At 42.1% G+C, this 14,869-nt stretch overlaps 1 protein-coding gene across 1 annotated transcript in view; it reads right to left on the bottom strand.

The window, feature by feature from the left end:
* LOC144511240 (NAD(P) transhydrogenase, mitochondrial-like) overlaps positions 1–5,596 on the bottom strand; it is a 122,536-nt gene extending 116,940 nt beyond the window's left edge. Inside the window, exons 1-3 of the mRNA XM_078241398.1 lie at positions 5,440–5,596; positions 3,733–3,962; positions 2,403–2,620 (exon numbers count right to left, since the gene is read on the bottom strand). Coding sequence (XP_078097524.1) covers positions 2,403–2,620; positions 3,733–3,962; positions 5,440–5,596 — 605 coding nt within the window. The remainder of the gene's footprint in view (positions 1–2,402; positions 2,621–3,732; positions 3,963–5,439) is intronic.
* Positions 5,597–14,869: the final 9,273 nt, after the last annotated feature.

The raw sequence follows: 14,869 nt of genomic DNA on the forward strand, positions 1-14,869 counted from the left end.
CTTTATCGCTTTCTTAGTCGTTCTTTGTTGTTTCTTAAAGTTTTCCCAATCTTCCGATTCTCCACTATTTTTGGCCACTCTGTACACATTGGTCTTTAATTTAATACTCTCCTTAATTTCCTTCGTTATCCACGGCTGGTTATCCCTTTTCTTACAGATAGGTATGATTTTTAAGTGGCTACCAGGAATACCTAAAAGTCACCGGCTCCCATTTGTGATTAGATGTTTCTCAACCCCCTTGGAGAAACGGAGACCTGAATTTCACCCTTGAATATTCCACATGCCGCAAGAAGAAGGAATTTGTTTCCAATCACCATCAATCAGTATTATTTTAGTATTTATATTGCATATAGTGACAATGGTGCTTTTTCACACAGAACACTACATTACCTGTCACTGGCCACAGATCCTAACACTCAGCTACATTGCTCTGCTTGGAGGCTGTGCAGCCTCCTTTAAATTAGGTCTATTTCAACTTCAAAAGCAATGCAGCTAATCCTCCCAAGTCTTATATTTATCAAAGGTCTAAAAAGCAGTTTTTGTTATTCTGCCTCCTTCACTTTACAGTAATGTATCACGTGGGGACTGTGTTAGTTTGATCTGATGAAAAGAAAGCCCATCACAACAGACAACAATCAAATTATCATTGAGTGATAGAGGTTCACAGCATGGAAACAGGCCCTTCGGCCCAACTTGTCCATGCCGCCTTTTTTTTAAACCAATAAGCTCGTCCCAATTGCCACGGTTGGCCCATATCCCTCTATACCCATCTTACCCATGTAACTGTCTAAATGCTTTCTAAAAGACAAAATTGTACCTGTCTCTACTACTACCTCTGGCAGCTCATTCCAGACACTCAACACCCTCTGTGTGAAACAATTGCCCCTCTGGACCCTTCTGTATCTCTCCACTCTCACCTTAAACCTATGCCCTCTAGTTTTAGACTCCCCGATCTTCGGGAAAAGATGTTGACTATCTGGCTGATCTATGCCCCTCATTATTTTATATTCACGTTATAAATTAATCTTTTTCATTTCATCCAGATGGGAGCAGAGGGCACAGAGACGAACGACATTACTGGAGAGTTTTCAGGGCAAGAAACTCCCCAGATTTTAACGCACTTTGCAAATCCTGAGCTTAACATAAGATATCTAGGATAAAGCAGTGAATTAATGGCCCCCAACTCCTGCCCACACTCATGATCAACAGTCTAGAGAGCTCCTAACAAATGAAAAAAATAGTCCTTTCTCTCGAGAAAGGGGGGAATGTACGATTTAATGTATTTAGAAACTGAGTTGCACTAATATCGGAAGAGCTGCCTCATTTCATTCACCAGAGAGAAGCAAAGCAGTTCTAGTAAATGGAATTACAGACACAAACCCATCTCCTACTCCCAGGCGCATTTCATGTTGTTATTACATTAATACAGAACATCCCCAGAACAAATTTCTTTATTTTTTAGAGAAGAAATGGAATGAATAAAAGTTTTTTTTGTAATATTTACTCTTGGGTGGTGGGTGTCACTAGCATTTATGGTCCATCCCTATTTGCTCCAAGGTGATCATGGGATATCTTCTTGGATATTGTTAAAGGCATTACCACAATGCTTTTGGTTGGGAATTCCTATTGGTTCCTTTCTTGTTATCCATTATAGTAGTTCAATACAACTGAATGTCTCATTGAGCTACTTCAGTGGACATTAAAGATCAACCATGTTGTTGTAGGTCTGGGGTCAGATAGAGGCCAAACCAGGCAAAGGCAGGAAACAACACCAGTTAGGCTTCTGGGGTTATTAGACAACTTTTTGTTCAGTTTTCTTTTTACTAGTACCAGTTTTTTTGTTTCCACAATGACTTTGCACTGAATACAAACTGTAGGAGTGTTGTGATGGGGTTTGACCTCCCATTCTCTGTGTTATTAGTCCAGGCTTCTGTATAGTACACCCAGTAATACAGCCAGGACATACCATACTCTATTATGTATCTTTGCAAGTACATTGCTAAACAACAGGATTTCAGAAATTATATCTTGCCTATATTTGAGATATTCACGATGAGAGAGAAAGCAATTAGTTAAAGAATCAATTCTTTACTGGAGAGCAGGATGACAAAAGGAGTGAAGAAGTAAGGAAATGAAGGCCATATTAAATAAGGTGGCACTTGTAAACATCATAAACCAGGTCAAGAATCGTACAGGATCCAACCTGATCTTCTTAGTTGTCAAAAAGTATGAGGAAGTTGAGGGGGGGGGGGTCTTTTCAACATAAGAAATCATCACAAACATATTGGGGATAGAGGAAATTTAAGTTAGAATGGTTTACAGTCACCTCAACACCCTTGAATTGTCACAAGTCATAAGCAATATTTTCAATACAAAAATCACAAAACACTAATGGTTCTTACCCTGCAATATTGGCCATGGAACTAAGAGCATCGAAGCCCTGGGCAATTGTAACTCGGGGAACTTGCTCCATTGCTAGCACCGTAGTCTTACGCAGAGAGAGTTTGTCAAGCAGCTCCTGGTTCTGAGCTGGATAAATGAAGCTGACCAGAGTTGCTTCATCTTTTAGGAGGTCAGCCTCATGAACTCTCAGTGCAGAGCTGAAGCTTGGAGCCCGAACCTTAAAGAAAGATTTTACAATAGAATTGCAACACATTTTGTTCTGTGAACAAGTTACATATTTTAACAACTTACAAGAAGTCTGTCTTTAAAATCTTTATTTCCTGCTCTATCCAAAGGGTCATTATTTTAAGAAATATCCCATTACCAGCTCAGTTTGTCCTCTGTCATCCAAAGGTTCTGAGTACCTTGAATAAATGACTCAACTTAATGCATAGGCCTAAATACAGTTAGCAGGAAGCTATCTGACTTTGGGTTTGAGGGGGAGATAGGGGCGGAAGGAAGGACAGGAGGAGACCGATGCAGACACGGGGCGAGTGTGTGTGTGGAGTTTGCACAGTCACCCAAGGCCAGAATTGAACCTGGGTCCTCGATACTGTGAGGCAGCAATGCTGACCACTGTGCCACCTTGCCGCCCAACATTCATCCGAGAACAATACAACAGGACACCACTTTCGAGCAGGCAAAGAACATTTAAACCATATCAGAGCTCTGGGATAAGCATCCCAGATTGAGAAGGATGCAGATTCATATTCTTATCAAAACAATTACCAATATCAGATGAGTGCACCACAAACTTCAGGGAAGCAATTCATCACTGATGGGCATTGCTTTTCCAGCAGGGGGCTAATTGTATTAAAAAACTGTGCTTTCTTTCTCAAAAGTAGAAAGGGAAAAGAAACAATAATTTTTACATCAGCCATTTTCTTGGGAGCGTTGAAGGCAATTTGCACCAAAGGCATATTTCTCAAGTCGGCTCCAAATAACAGCACATTTTTAGAGAACAATTTAGCAATTCCGAGTAAAATTAAATAAGCAAATTGAACAGTCCAGGGGTAAAATTCTTCACTAGTTCTAGTGGCAGGCCATGCAAATAAGCTGGTTCTCCCCTCCAAAATGTACTTTTCCATTAAAGTTAATAGAGAGTAAAATCTGAACTCTCCAGTGTTAAATATCCATCCAATAATCAGAGAATGTATTAGATCCTGCAAGAAGAATCAAGTTGGTTATTGCTAAACAATTCCAAAGAACTAGCTTAGTGACTTGAATATCTCACTGTACAGTCCGGCGAAATGCAGCACAGTATAATTCAGACACAAGAACAAATCTTACCTTGACAACGAGGTCTGAACCCAGGGCCTCCTTGATCCCGATAATTTTGGCACCAACTTCTCTGTATTGGTCATCGGAGAATTTAGATGCCGCGCCAGCACCAGCTTCTACCGCCACGTTAAACCCTTGTTTCACCAGAGCCTGAACACCAACTGGAGTCAAAGCCACTCGCTTCTCATTCTGGAAGATCTCTTTAGGGACTCCCACTGTCAGTTGTTTATAGGGAATTCCTACCATCACAAATCAACATTCCAGCCATTAAAAAACCCGATAACGTGAATCATGGAACAAATAAAGAAATACTTTTGCTTCTTTCAGCCATTTTACATAATTATTCTCGCCATCTGCCAGCTTTCCCCACACATCCTAGCTATGGCAACACTGGCCTAGGTTTATCGATGTTGTTTCACATAAAACAGTTCCACGGTTGGAAAATTTTGAACATTTTGGCAGTTCATGTCATTGCTGGAAACAAGGACAAGACTAATTTCAAAGATAAAACAGTGCTCCCAAATGGAATGATCCAGCTATTGGCTGCCTCCGCTTTTGGGACCAATAAGAGAAAAAAATATGGGCTGTGTACAAGATAATTGCAGTACAACTATTGCAATAGTTTTACTCAAAAGCATATTAATCATCACTTGAATTTTATTTTCTTATTCAAAGTCACATATTTCATTATTTCCATTATCTTCATCGAATCCCTACAGTGCAGGAGGCCATTCAGCCCATCGAGTCTGCACCGACTCTCTGACAGAGTATCTTACCCAAGCCCTCTCCCTGCCCCATCCCTGTAACTTCACATATTTACCATGGTTAATCCATCCAACCTACACACATTTGGACACTCAGGGGCAATTTAGCATGGCCAATCCACCTAACCTGCACAACTCTGAACTGTGGGAGGAACACAGTAAGGAGTCTCACAACACCAGGTTAAAGTCCAACAGGTTTATTTGGTAGCACAAGCCACTAGCTTTCGGAGCGCTGCTCCTTCATCAGGTAAGTGGGAGTTCTGTTCACAAACAGGGCATATAAAGACACAAACTCAATTTGCAAAATAATGGTTGGAATGCGAGTCTTTACAGGTAATCAAGTCTTAAGGGTACAGACAATGTGAGTGGAGAAAGGGTTAAGCACAGGTTAAAAAGATGTGTATTGTCTCCAGCCAGGACAGTTAGTGAGATTTTGCAAGCCCAGGCAAGTCGTGGGGGCTACAGATAGTGTGACATGAACCCAAGATCCCGGTTGAGGCCATCCTCATGTGTGCGGAACTTGGCTATCAGATAGACTTCTTACTGTGTTTACCCCAGTCCAACGCCGACATCTCCACATCTGTGGGAGGAAACCAGAGCACCCAGAGGAAACCCACGCAGACATGGGGAGAATGTGCAAACTCCACACAGACAGTCACCCAAAGCCAGAATTGAACCTGGGTCTCTGGCACTGTGAGGCAGCAATGCTAACCACTGTTCCACCCTTTCTTGGTTAGTTCTTGCTTATAGGATGACTAACCTTTAAGATTATGAGGCAACAGACAGCATCACACCAGGTAAGACCAGGTTTGGATCAGACAGGACAACAAAATTGTCAACCCCAATAAGACATTATCCAAATGTCGGTGCATCCTCTGAGTCACAGCTGGATGCACAATGGTAGATCACCATTGTACATTACTTCTAAATACAAAATAATACAAGTGACTACCTTTACAAGTTGTCTTTCCTGTACTTGGCTTCTGGTACCAAAGGGCCTGATGAGTTCTAAATTGCTGTAAACATTGGGTCTTCACCAGCTTCCGTTTTACTGTACTGGAAAGAGGACTGGAATAGCTGGTGACCACTGTGCGTAGGAGGTTTGCCATCCTGGCAGAAAACAAGTGCCACCACCAGCTCTTTAATCCTCACCGTACTCCTACAATGCAGAGAAAAATCACAAAACAGTCATATTTCAGGCCTTCAGCAAGTGCTCTGCTAGTAACAACAAACTATGATAAAGTCTACAAGTTGAGATGGATTAAAATCTTCAGGCACTAAATTGATAGCTGTCAAAAAAGTTGCAGAAGCCACAAAGCATGCCTTAACGATACCCATTGTTTACAATGAAACCACACAATGAACAGAATCTCTCCTGGGAAAGAGTAGTGAATGGCTCAATAGGAGAGAGAATATGTGGCATGGGAGGTCTTGGTGGAGGTGATGGAAAGGAAGAGAGATGTTTTGTATTTGCAATGGGAGGAAGGAGGCCCTCCAGTTACATGATCAAAAAGCAATAGGAGCAGATAGCTGTGGCAATCAATGCAAGGAGTAAAGCCCTAAGGAGCTGATTGCAGTACCACAAGAGGTTTAATGAGTGGTCAAGCTCGTGCCCATCACGACTCTCACCAACTTTTACAGATACACCATAGAGAGCATTCTCTCTGGTTGTATCACAGCTTGGTATGGCTCCTGCTCTGTCCAAGACTGCAAGAAACTACAAAGGGTCGTGAACGAAGCCCAGGCCATCACGCCAACCAGCCTCCCATCCATTGTCTCTGTCTGCACTTCCCGTTGCCTTGGAAAAGCAGCCAGCATAATCAAGGACCCCACACACCCCAGACATTCTCTCTTCCACCTTCTTCCATCAGGAAAAAGGTACAAAAGTCTGAGATCACATCCTAACCGACTCAACATGGGAATTAGGAACAGAAAGAGGCAATTCAGCCTTTCGAACCTGCTCCAGGGCAACAGCTTCTTCCCTACTGCCATCAGACTATTGAATGGTCCTATCACACATTAAGCTGATCTTCCTCTTCACCCTATTGGTAACTGCAACACTATATTCTCCGCCCTCTCCTTTCCTTCTCCCTTATGTACTCTATGAATGGTATGTTTTGTCTGTAACAGTTTGCAAGAAACAATACTTTTCACCGTATCCCAATAATAATAAATCAATTCAATTAATATATTTTGAAATGACATATTCACCAATTACACAATAACCTCAGCCACTGTTCAATTGCCAGATCCCCTCATTCACCTAGTAGCAATCTCTTCACAACCAAAAACTAAACACCTAACAGTCATATACTCGACTGCATCCTCATATTTACTGCTGCAAGCCTCCCATTGTAAAGTGCCAGCTATTCAATCATCAGCCAAACTGATTACATGAAACTGAAACACTTCCCTCTCTTTTGCAGAGGAAGGTGATGTGCAAATGGAAGCAGCAGGAACTAACCGTAGGGGGACAGCCACGCCTGTAAGTCCTAATACCCATGGAGGAGATGGCACATCCCACTTCCACCTCAGCACACAATCTCTTCTGATTTACAAGCTGCAGATGGTGTAAACACGCACGTCTTACTTCCATCACCTTCCTGCACCATAACCTTACACTTGTTCTTCTTTCAGATTCCCAAGAGGTCCGACCTCGACATGCGGTGAAAGAACAGCAAGACAGAGATGATGAAGACACAGCACCATCACTTGATTTCACACTCGCACGCCACTAGCTTAGGTACTGACCCTGTGCGTATCTGAAGGTAGATTAGAGGTGGGATCCACAGAAGCAGAGACATCAGCATGAAGTGGGATGCAGCCAGAGCATGAGCAGGGGTGGCACCTTCTGGGTAACCATGGTCACTCACAGGTTCTACTGCAGAGACTCAGCTGAACACTTCAATGGGGCATAGCGCTGAAGAAATGGGTATGCACATTGAAATACTTGGCATTGGCAGGCCTACCCAGAAAGCCTGAGATCAATATGAAGGAGCAAGTCCATCGGCAAGTGGGTGGCACAGTGGTGGCACAGGGGTTAGCACTGCTGCCTCACAGCGCCAAGGGCCCGAGTTCGATTCCCGGTTTGGTCACTTTGATTGTGGAGTTTGCACGTTCTCCCAGTGTCTGCGTGGGTTTCCTCCGGGTGCTCCGGTTTCCTCTGATGTTCCTCATCGCTATCCGCAAATCCACCAACCTGTGTGTCATCTGCAAATTTACTAATCAAACCAGTTACATTTTCATCCAGATCACTTATATATATTACAACCAGCAAAGGTCCCAGCACTGACCCCTGAGGAATGCCACTCCTCACAGTTATTGATAATAATTGCAGAATAAATGCAAAGATAGGGCCTGGAATCTCGTTCCTTGTTCTCATTGTGAGTTTAGTCGGGGCAGTTTGTAACTCATTCTACAAGCCGGGTGCCCAATTTATAAATTCAGTGCAATAAAGAAGCACCAACTCAATCTGCTTGAAAGCTAAATTAGATTTAAATTGGAAAGGTTCGTGTTGTTGTTAAGTCTGGGTGTGGGCTAGGAACTGTATCTCTGGGTGATTTGATCACCAGCTTTCCAGGCTGCATTACAACAAATGGCACAACAGACTCCGGTAAATCCTAAAGCTGCTTCTGAAAGGAACCCTGGCCGCTGCTGCCAAGTTACACTGACCTTTGGAAGCCGGGTAGATGGCTCACCTTCTCAGATTGTCACTCAAACCTGCAGGAAAGGGAGCAGCTCACGGGAAGCAGGTCAGTTTGCCGTGTGGTCGCCAAGTCCACAGTGTCTCTCCCGCCCCGTCTCTAAACACTCCAAATTTCAACGTTTCAGACACTTATTTTTCCAGGAAAATCGTTAGCACGCAGAGATGTTTCTGCAATTATTCATTTTGAATACACATATCAATATTTATTTTAAATGCACGGGGTTTTTTTTCTAAAAGAGAGCGAATTGGGGTGTGTTTGCATGTGTTGCTGGATTGCAATATTCCGGGAGAATTAGGCGGGATCGATTCACCCGGGAGGGGTCGGATTATATCCGGCACACTTCAATCTGGGTACAGATTGTTCCCCGTGACACACTGGCTCAGATATTGCGGCAGGAATGACAGCGAAACTGTCAACACATTCCTCCTCTGGCAGCAACTTCTGCCAGGGGTTCACTCCTGTTCAGCGAAGGAAGATAGGGTAGTGCTGCTAGCCATTCTACACTTGCCCCACAGGGAGCAAAACAGCAATCAAACTTGCCCTTTTACTGAAAAAAACCCTTGTAAAAGTCACAGTTTATGCAACTACATTTAAAACAATGTGCTAAATTAAGAATTACTGCTGAATAGCCGCAATGTCCCTTAAAAAACAATATTTGTGGAAATCCAAATTTCTCCATTGCAAAATTAATTTTTAGTTTATTTTTAGCTGCTATTTTAATCCCAGCTATAAATCTCAATCATTTATTTGACTCCAAAATTGTAATTAAATGAAAAGTTCAGTGCATTTTACTTCCTGGTTTCCTGTCTGCAGGTGCATTTCACTTTGGACTTGTCATCAAATTGGTTCTTGGAGCAATATGTTGTATCAACCAGGGAGCAGGCTATTCTGGATTTAGTATTGTGTAGTGAGCAGGGATTAATTAATGACCTCATAGTGAAGGATCCTCTAGGAAAGAGTGATCACAGCATGCTAGAATTCAAAATTCAGTTTGAGGGTGAGAAACTGGAGTCCCCACACTCACATTCGGAAGCCAAACAAAGGTAATTACGTAGGCAGGAGGACAGACTTGGCCCCTAGTAGACTGGGTGTGAAGACTAAAAGGTAGGACAGTTGATGAGCAGTGGCAGCTGTTTAGGATATATTTAATTCCTCCCAACTAAAATATATTCCAGAGAGCAAGAAAGATTGTAAGACGGGGAAAATGCATCCGTGGCTAAACGAGATTAAAGAGAGCATAAAGGCAAAAACTAAGGCATACCATATTAACAAAGCCAGTGGCAGGCTGGAAGATTGGGAAGCATTTAAAAATCAACAAAGGGTTATTAAAGTAATAAATAGAGCAAAGATAAATCATGAAAGTAAACTAGCACGAAATATAAAAATAGATAGAAAACATATCTATAAATACATAAAAGAGAAGAGAGTAGCTGAAGTGAATGTCGGTCCCTTGGAGGATGAGACCGGGGAGTTCATCGTGGGGAATACAGAAATGGCAGAGATGCTGACTCAATATTTTGCCTCAGTGGAGGACATCAATACCATCCCAATATTAACAGGTAATGCAGAAGTAATAGAAAGGAAGGAACTTAGAACAATCATTATCAATAGGGAAATAATGCTCAACAAACTATTGGAATTGAAAACAGGCAAGTCCCCAGGGCCTGATGGCCTACATCCTGGGATATTAAAGGATGTGGCAGTGGAGATAATTTAATTAAATGTAGATGTTAAAGACATGCATTTGAAGTAGGTATGGACAAGCACATTTTCTATAAGTAAATAAGCAGTCAATATATATTTGCATTAGGAGATAAGGGTTTGGAATTTTAGCTGACAAATTTCAAAGCGGCATAAAATGATTTACAACTTTGGAAAATGTCATAAATAAACAAGGCAAGGTTATTAAATTTTGTTTGACCCAAAAATAGCGGCAACAGGGAGAACATGAAAGGTTTTTATATTTTGGGAAGGTTAAGTTCAAAGAAGTGCTAAAGACAATGAAATTGAAGATGTAAGGCGAAAGGAATATTTAAGAAGTGATGTGGAGAGCTTTGTGGGGGTTGGCTATGTGAGACCCCTTGGGGCACAGCTCTATGTTGGAAGCAGCCCTGCCAGCCAGAAGATATAATTTTTTAGAAAGCAGGGGTTTTTTTTGGAAGTTCTTTGAACTTCCACAGCAGAGAGGAAGTGAGTGAGAAGCCCTGTGGTATACCCTTCTTGTAGCAACAGCAGGGTTGCCTTGTGCTAACATATTTCTGGTCCAACATCTGTAAGGGATTGTTGCTTGGAAAGTGTTTGCTTGTGAATCTGATCAAGTCTTTTTGAGGGAATGTTTCGTAAGACTAATTTTAATCATGTAAATGTAATCTTGTGCTTAAGTTTTATTTTCTTTTGTTAATAAATGTAATGTTTCAAATCTCAAAAGTGCTCCTGGAATTTGTGGCTTTTGAATTCACTGAGCTTTTCTTCTCGCTGTCAGAATCCAAAAAAAGGATTGCGATACATGGGCTGTTTCCCATTGGGATTTGGTATGCGTGGCCATTGGCATCTGCAGGATCATAACAAATGCTAGGTTATTACAAATTCCTTAATTGGCTTGGACTTTGTGAATCCAAAAAGCTACGAATACAAGAAGGAGTTTTGTGTTGAGGGCTATAAAGTGGTTGCACTGCAAAATGGCCGTAGCTTCAATGGGTAGATACCTCACTTTGTTTACCTTTGGCATGTCCTCTCCCAGTCTTCATTGAAGCAGGGTTGATCCCTTGGCTTGATGGTAATGGTAGAGTGAGGCATGTGCGAGGTCATGAGGTTACAGATTGTGATTGTAAATGGTTCTGCTGCTGCTGATGACCCACAGCATCTTGCGGATGTCCTGTTTTGAATTGCTAGATCTGTTTGAAATCAATCCCATTTAGCATAGTGGCAGTGACAAACAATATGATGGGGGGAGATCCTCAATGTGAAAAGGGGACATTGTCTCCACAAGGACAGTATGGTGGTCACTCCTACCAAAACTGTCATGGACAGATGTATCTGCGACAGGTAGATTGGAAAGGATGAGGTCAAGTAGGTTTTTCCCTCTTGTTGGTTCCCTCACCATCTGCCGCAGACCCAGTCTGATAGTTATGTCTTTTAGGACTTGGCCAGCTTGGTAAGTAGAGGTGCCACTCTTGGTGCTGCACACTGAAGTACTCCACCCAGAGTTCTTTCTCTACCCTTGCCACCCCTCAGTGCTTCTTTCAGTTGGTATTCAACATGGATGAGTATAGAGAGAGCGCAGCAAGTGTTAATCAGCAGGCTTCCTTGCCCAAGTTTGACCTTGTGCCATGAGACTTCATGGGGTCTGGAGTCAATGTTGAGGACTCCCAGGGCAACTCCCTCCCAACTGTATGTCACTGTGTTGCCATCTCTGGTGTGTCTGTCCTTTCGGTGGGACAAGACATACCGAGGGATGGTCGTCTCTGGGACATTATCTGTAAGGGATGATTCTGAGAGTATGACTATGTCAAGCTCTTGCATGACTAATCTGTGGGCAGCTCTCCCAATTTTGGTACAAGCCCCCAGTTGTTAACAAGAAAGACTTTGAGGGATTGACAGGGCTGACTGTGCTGTTGTCGTTTTCGGTGCCTCAGTCGATGCCATGTTTGTCTGATTTCATTCCTTTTTGTAGACTTTGTAGCGGTTTGATACAACTGAGTGGCTTGTCAGGCCATTTCAGAGGGCATTTAATAGTCAACCACACTGCTGTGGGACTGGAGGCCAGACTGAGTTTCAAACACTTGTATTAGCTTGGATCTCTGAATTACTGGTTTGGTGACATTACCCCTGTCTCCCCTACAAAAGTAATGGGTAAAATGCTGGATTCTTTAGCTGGATGTTGTAGTGTGAAGGGTTAATGTGACTACGTAAACGAGACAGTTCTCAGCATCTTGGGGAAATAATGTGAGGATTACAAGACAATCATGATCAGGTTCTCTCTAGCAGCCTCATGGCAATAATGAAGTCTCATTCTACAAGTATTTATTATATTTTGAATAATGATATTAAATCCTACCTCAGAAGACTCCAACAATAGTTATTAACAAAATCTTGAACCCAAGAACATTTGATGGACAGCACGCAAATGAACAGCCAAGTGACTGAATAGCATGAGGACACACAGCAGATTTTTAAAAAACAGAATTCATACCTATTACCAGATTGCTTTGAAGAAGTTACAAGTCCAAATCAAGCGGAAGCGTGGCAGAACTGGTGCCAAAGATTTGCAAGGCAGTGCATTTCATTGGGACTTGCTATAAAACCAACCAAGGAGCTGGTCAATATACCTCCATATGCAATGGGTGTTGTGCAGATGATATCCTAGTCAGACAAGGGATTGAATCATAGAATCCCTCCTGTGCAGGAGGCCAGTCGGCCCAGCAAGCCTACACCATCAACAATCCCACCCAGGTCCCATCCCTGTAACCCCACGTATTCACTTTGCTAATTCCCCTGACGCTAAGGGACAATTTAGCATAGCCAATCAACCTAACTCACACATGTTTGGAGTGTGGGAGGAAACCAGAGCACCTGGGGGAAACCCATGCGGACATGGGGAAAATGTGCAAACTCCACACAGACAGTGACCTGAGGCTGGAATTGAACTCGGGTCCCTGGCACTGAGGCAATAGTGCTAACCACTGTGCCAATTGACGACAAAACCATGGTGTATGATGAAGTAATGAAAGCCTTCGCTGCCTACTTCACTTTCAGGAAAAATACCATTTTTGAAGAGGCAAAATTTAATAAGTGCACCTAACAAGCAGAGAAAAAGATCGATTTTTAAAAAAAATTAATGATCTGTATGACTGGCAGAAAATTGCAAGGAAACTGTCACAACCATTGGGGACCCACCATGGCAGATGGTGAAGTTTCGTATAAGGTTGATAAGATTTGATGTTCCAATTGAGTCTGTACGAGGGAAGAAACAGCCTACAGCGAATGCATTATTGCATGTTCCTGTAGCAAAGCTGAAACAGAGATATAAATTTTGTTGAAGTGGAGACCTTTACTTCATTAATGACCAAATATTTCCCAACTACAATACTACACTCAGATGAGATCAGAAATGCACAAATATCAGAAAGAATATGCTCAAATCTGTGAGTACTACAGCACAGAATGGCCAAAATATGCGCCACAAATCCTATTCTGAGGTACTATTTTGAGCAAAGTTGATACCTCAATATCATGGATGACTTACTTATACATGAAAACATAACATACAAAGTAGGAGTAGGTCACTTGATCCTGCTCTACCATTCAACGAGATCATAGTTGATGATCTGTATGACTGGCAGAAAATTGCAAGGAAACTGTCACAACCATTGGGGACCCCACATTCCCGCCTACCTTGGATAATTTTTCACCCCCTTGCTTATCAAGAATCTATTTACCACTACCTTAAAGACTGCTTCCACCACTTTTTGAAGAGTTCCAAAGGCCCTTAGAGAGAAAGAAATTTCCTCTTCCAACTCCTAAATGAGCGACATTTTGTATGTAAACAGTGGCCCCTAGTTCTCACTTCTTGCACACGATAAAAAACACTCATTCCACATCGATCCTGTTAAGACCCGTCAGGACTTTTTTCAATCAACCCCAACGGACACAATCTGTCCAACCTCTCCACAGAAGACAACTTGCCCAATCCAGGAATTAGTTTAGCTTAGTTTCCCTGAACTGCATTTATATGCCCTTGATAATAGGTTCCAGTAATTTCCCAATGACTGATGTCAGGCTAACTGAGTAGTTCCTGGTTTTCCCTCTCCCTCCTTTCTTGAAAAGGCAGTACAACCTGATGGGACCATTCCCAAATCTAAGGAATTCTGGAAAATCATAGCCAGCACATCCACTATCTCTGCAGCTTCTTCTTTTAGAACCCTAGGGCGTAGGCATCAGGTTCCAGGGATTTGTTGGATTTTAGTCTCCAATATTTTTTCTCTGCTGATAATTTTCTCTTTTTAACTTCTACGTTGATGTCTATTTCTGGAATTAAACTTGTGACTTCTGCACGTGAATCAAATGTTGCTGATTTATGATGACAGATTGATTATACCGAAAGTCCTATGACTTGATAAAGTTCAGAAGTTCATTTGGGTATTAAAGGGCAAGGAATTTTGTCTGGCAGCCAGGGTTCTCCAAATCATGAGAAGAGACAATACGGGTTAACCCCACTATAGGATATAAATAGTCAATGTCCGTAGAGACCTTCTCCCCTTGTATTTAGGCATTTCATATCAGATGGAGAGATTACAAATGTCCTGGGTTTGAGGCCAGTATAACTGGTACTTATTGATCTGGAGTACTGTAGAGGCTGACATTATGACATTGCCAAGCAAAACCTGAGAACATGCATGCTGAGAAAAGCAATAGTATTTGCTGTTTGAGATGAAATAAAAAGTAGCCTTTTGTTTGTTTAAAACAGACTTGAAAATGAAATCTCATGGCAGCTCAATGGCATCAGGCTGACATTTTCTTTGAACTTCACTTGAAGGTATGAAGAACATGGACTCGAGATGACCTTGAAAAAAATCTCTTCATACTCGTAAAGAGGAGAATTCAGTCATTTACTATGTAATACAAACTGGTCCCATTTTTGCGGAACACATTTTACAACAAATATAAAGATCAATA

The sequence above is a fragment of the Mustelus asterias genome, chromosome 1, assembly GCF_964213995.1.
Source record: "Mustelus asterias chromosome 1, sMusAst1.hap1.1, whole genome shotgun sequence".
Lineage (NCBI taxonomy): Eukaryota > Metazoa > Chordata > Chondrichthyes > Carcharhiniformes > Triakidae > Mustelus > Mustelus asterias.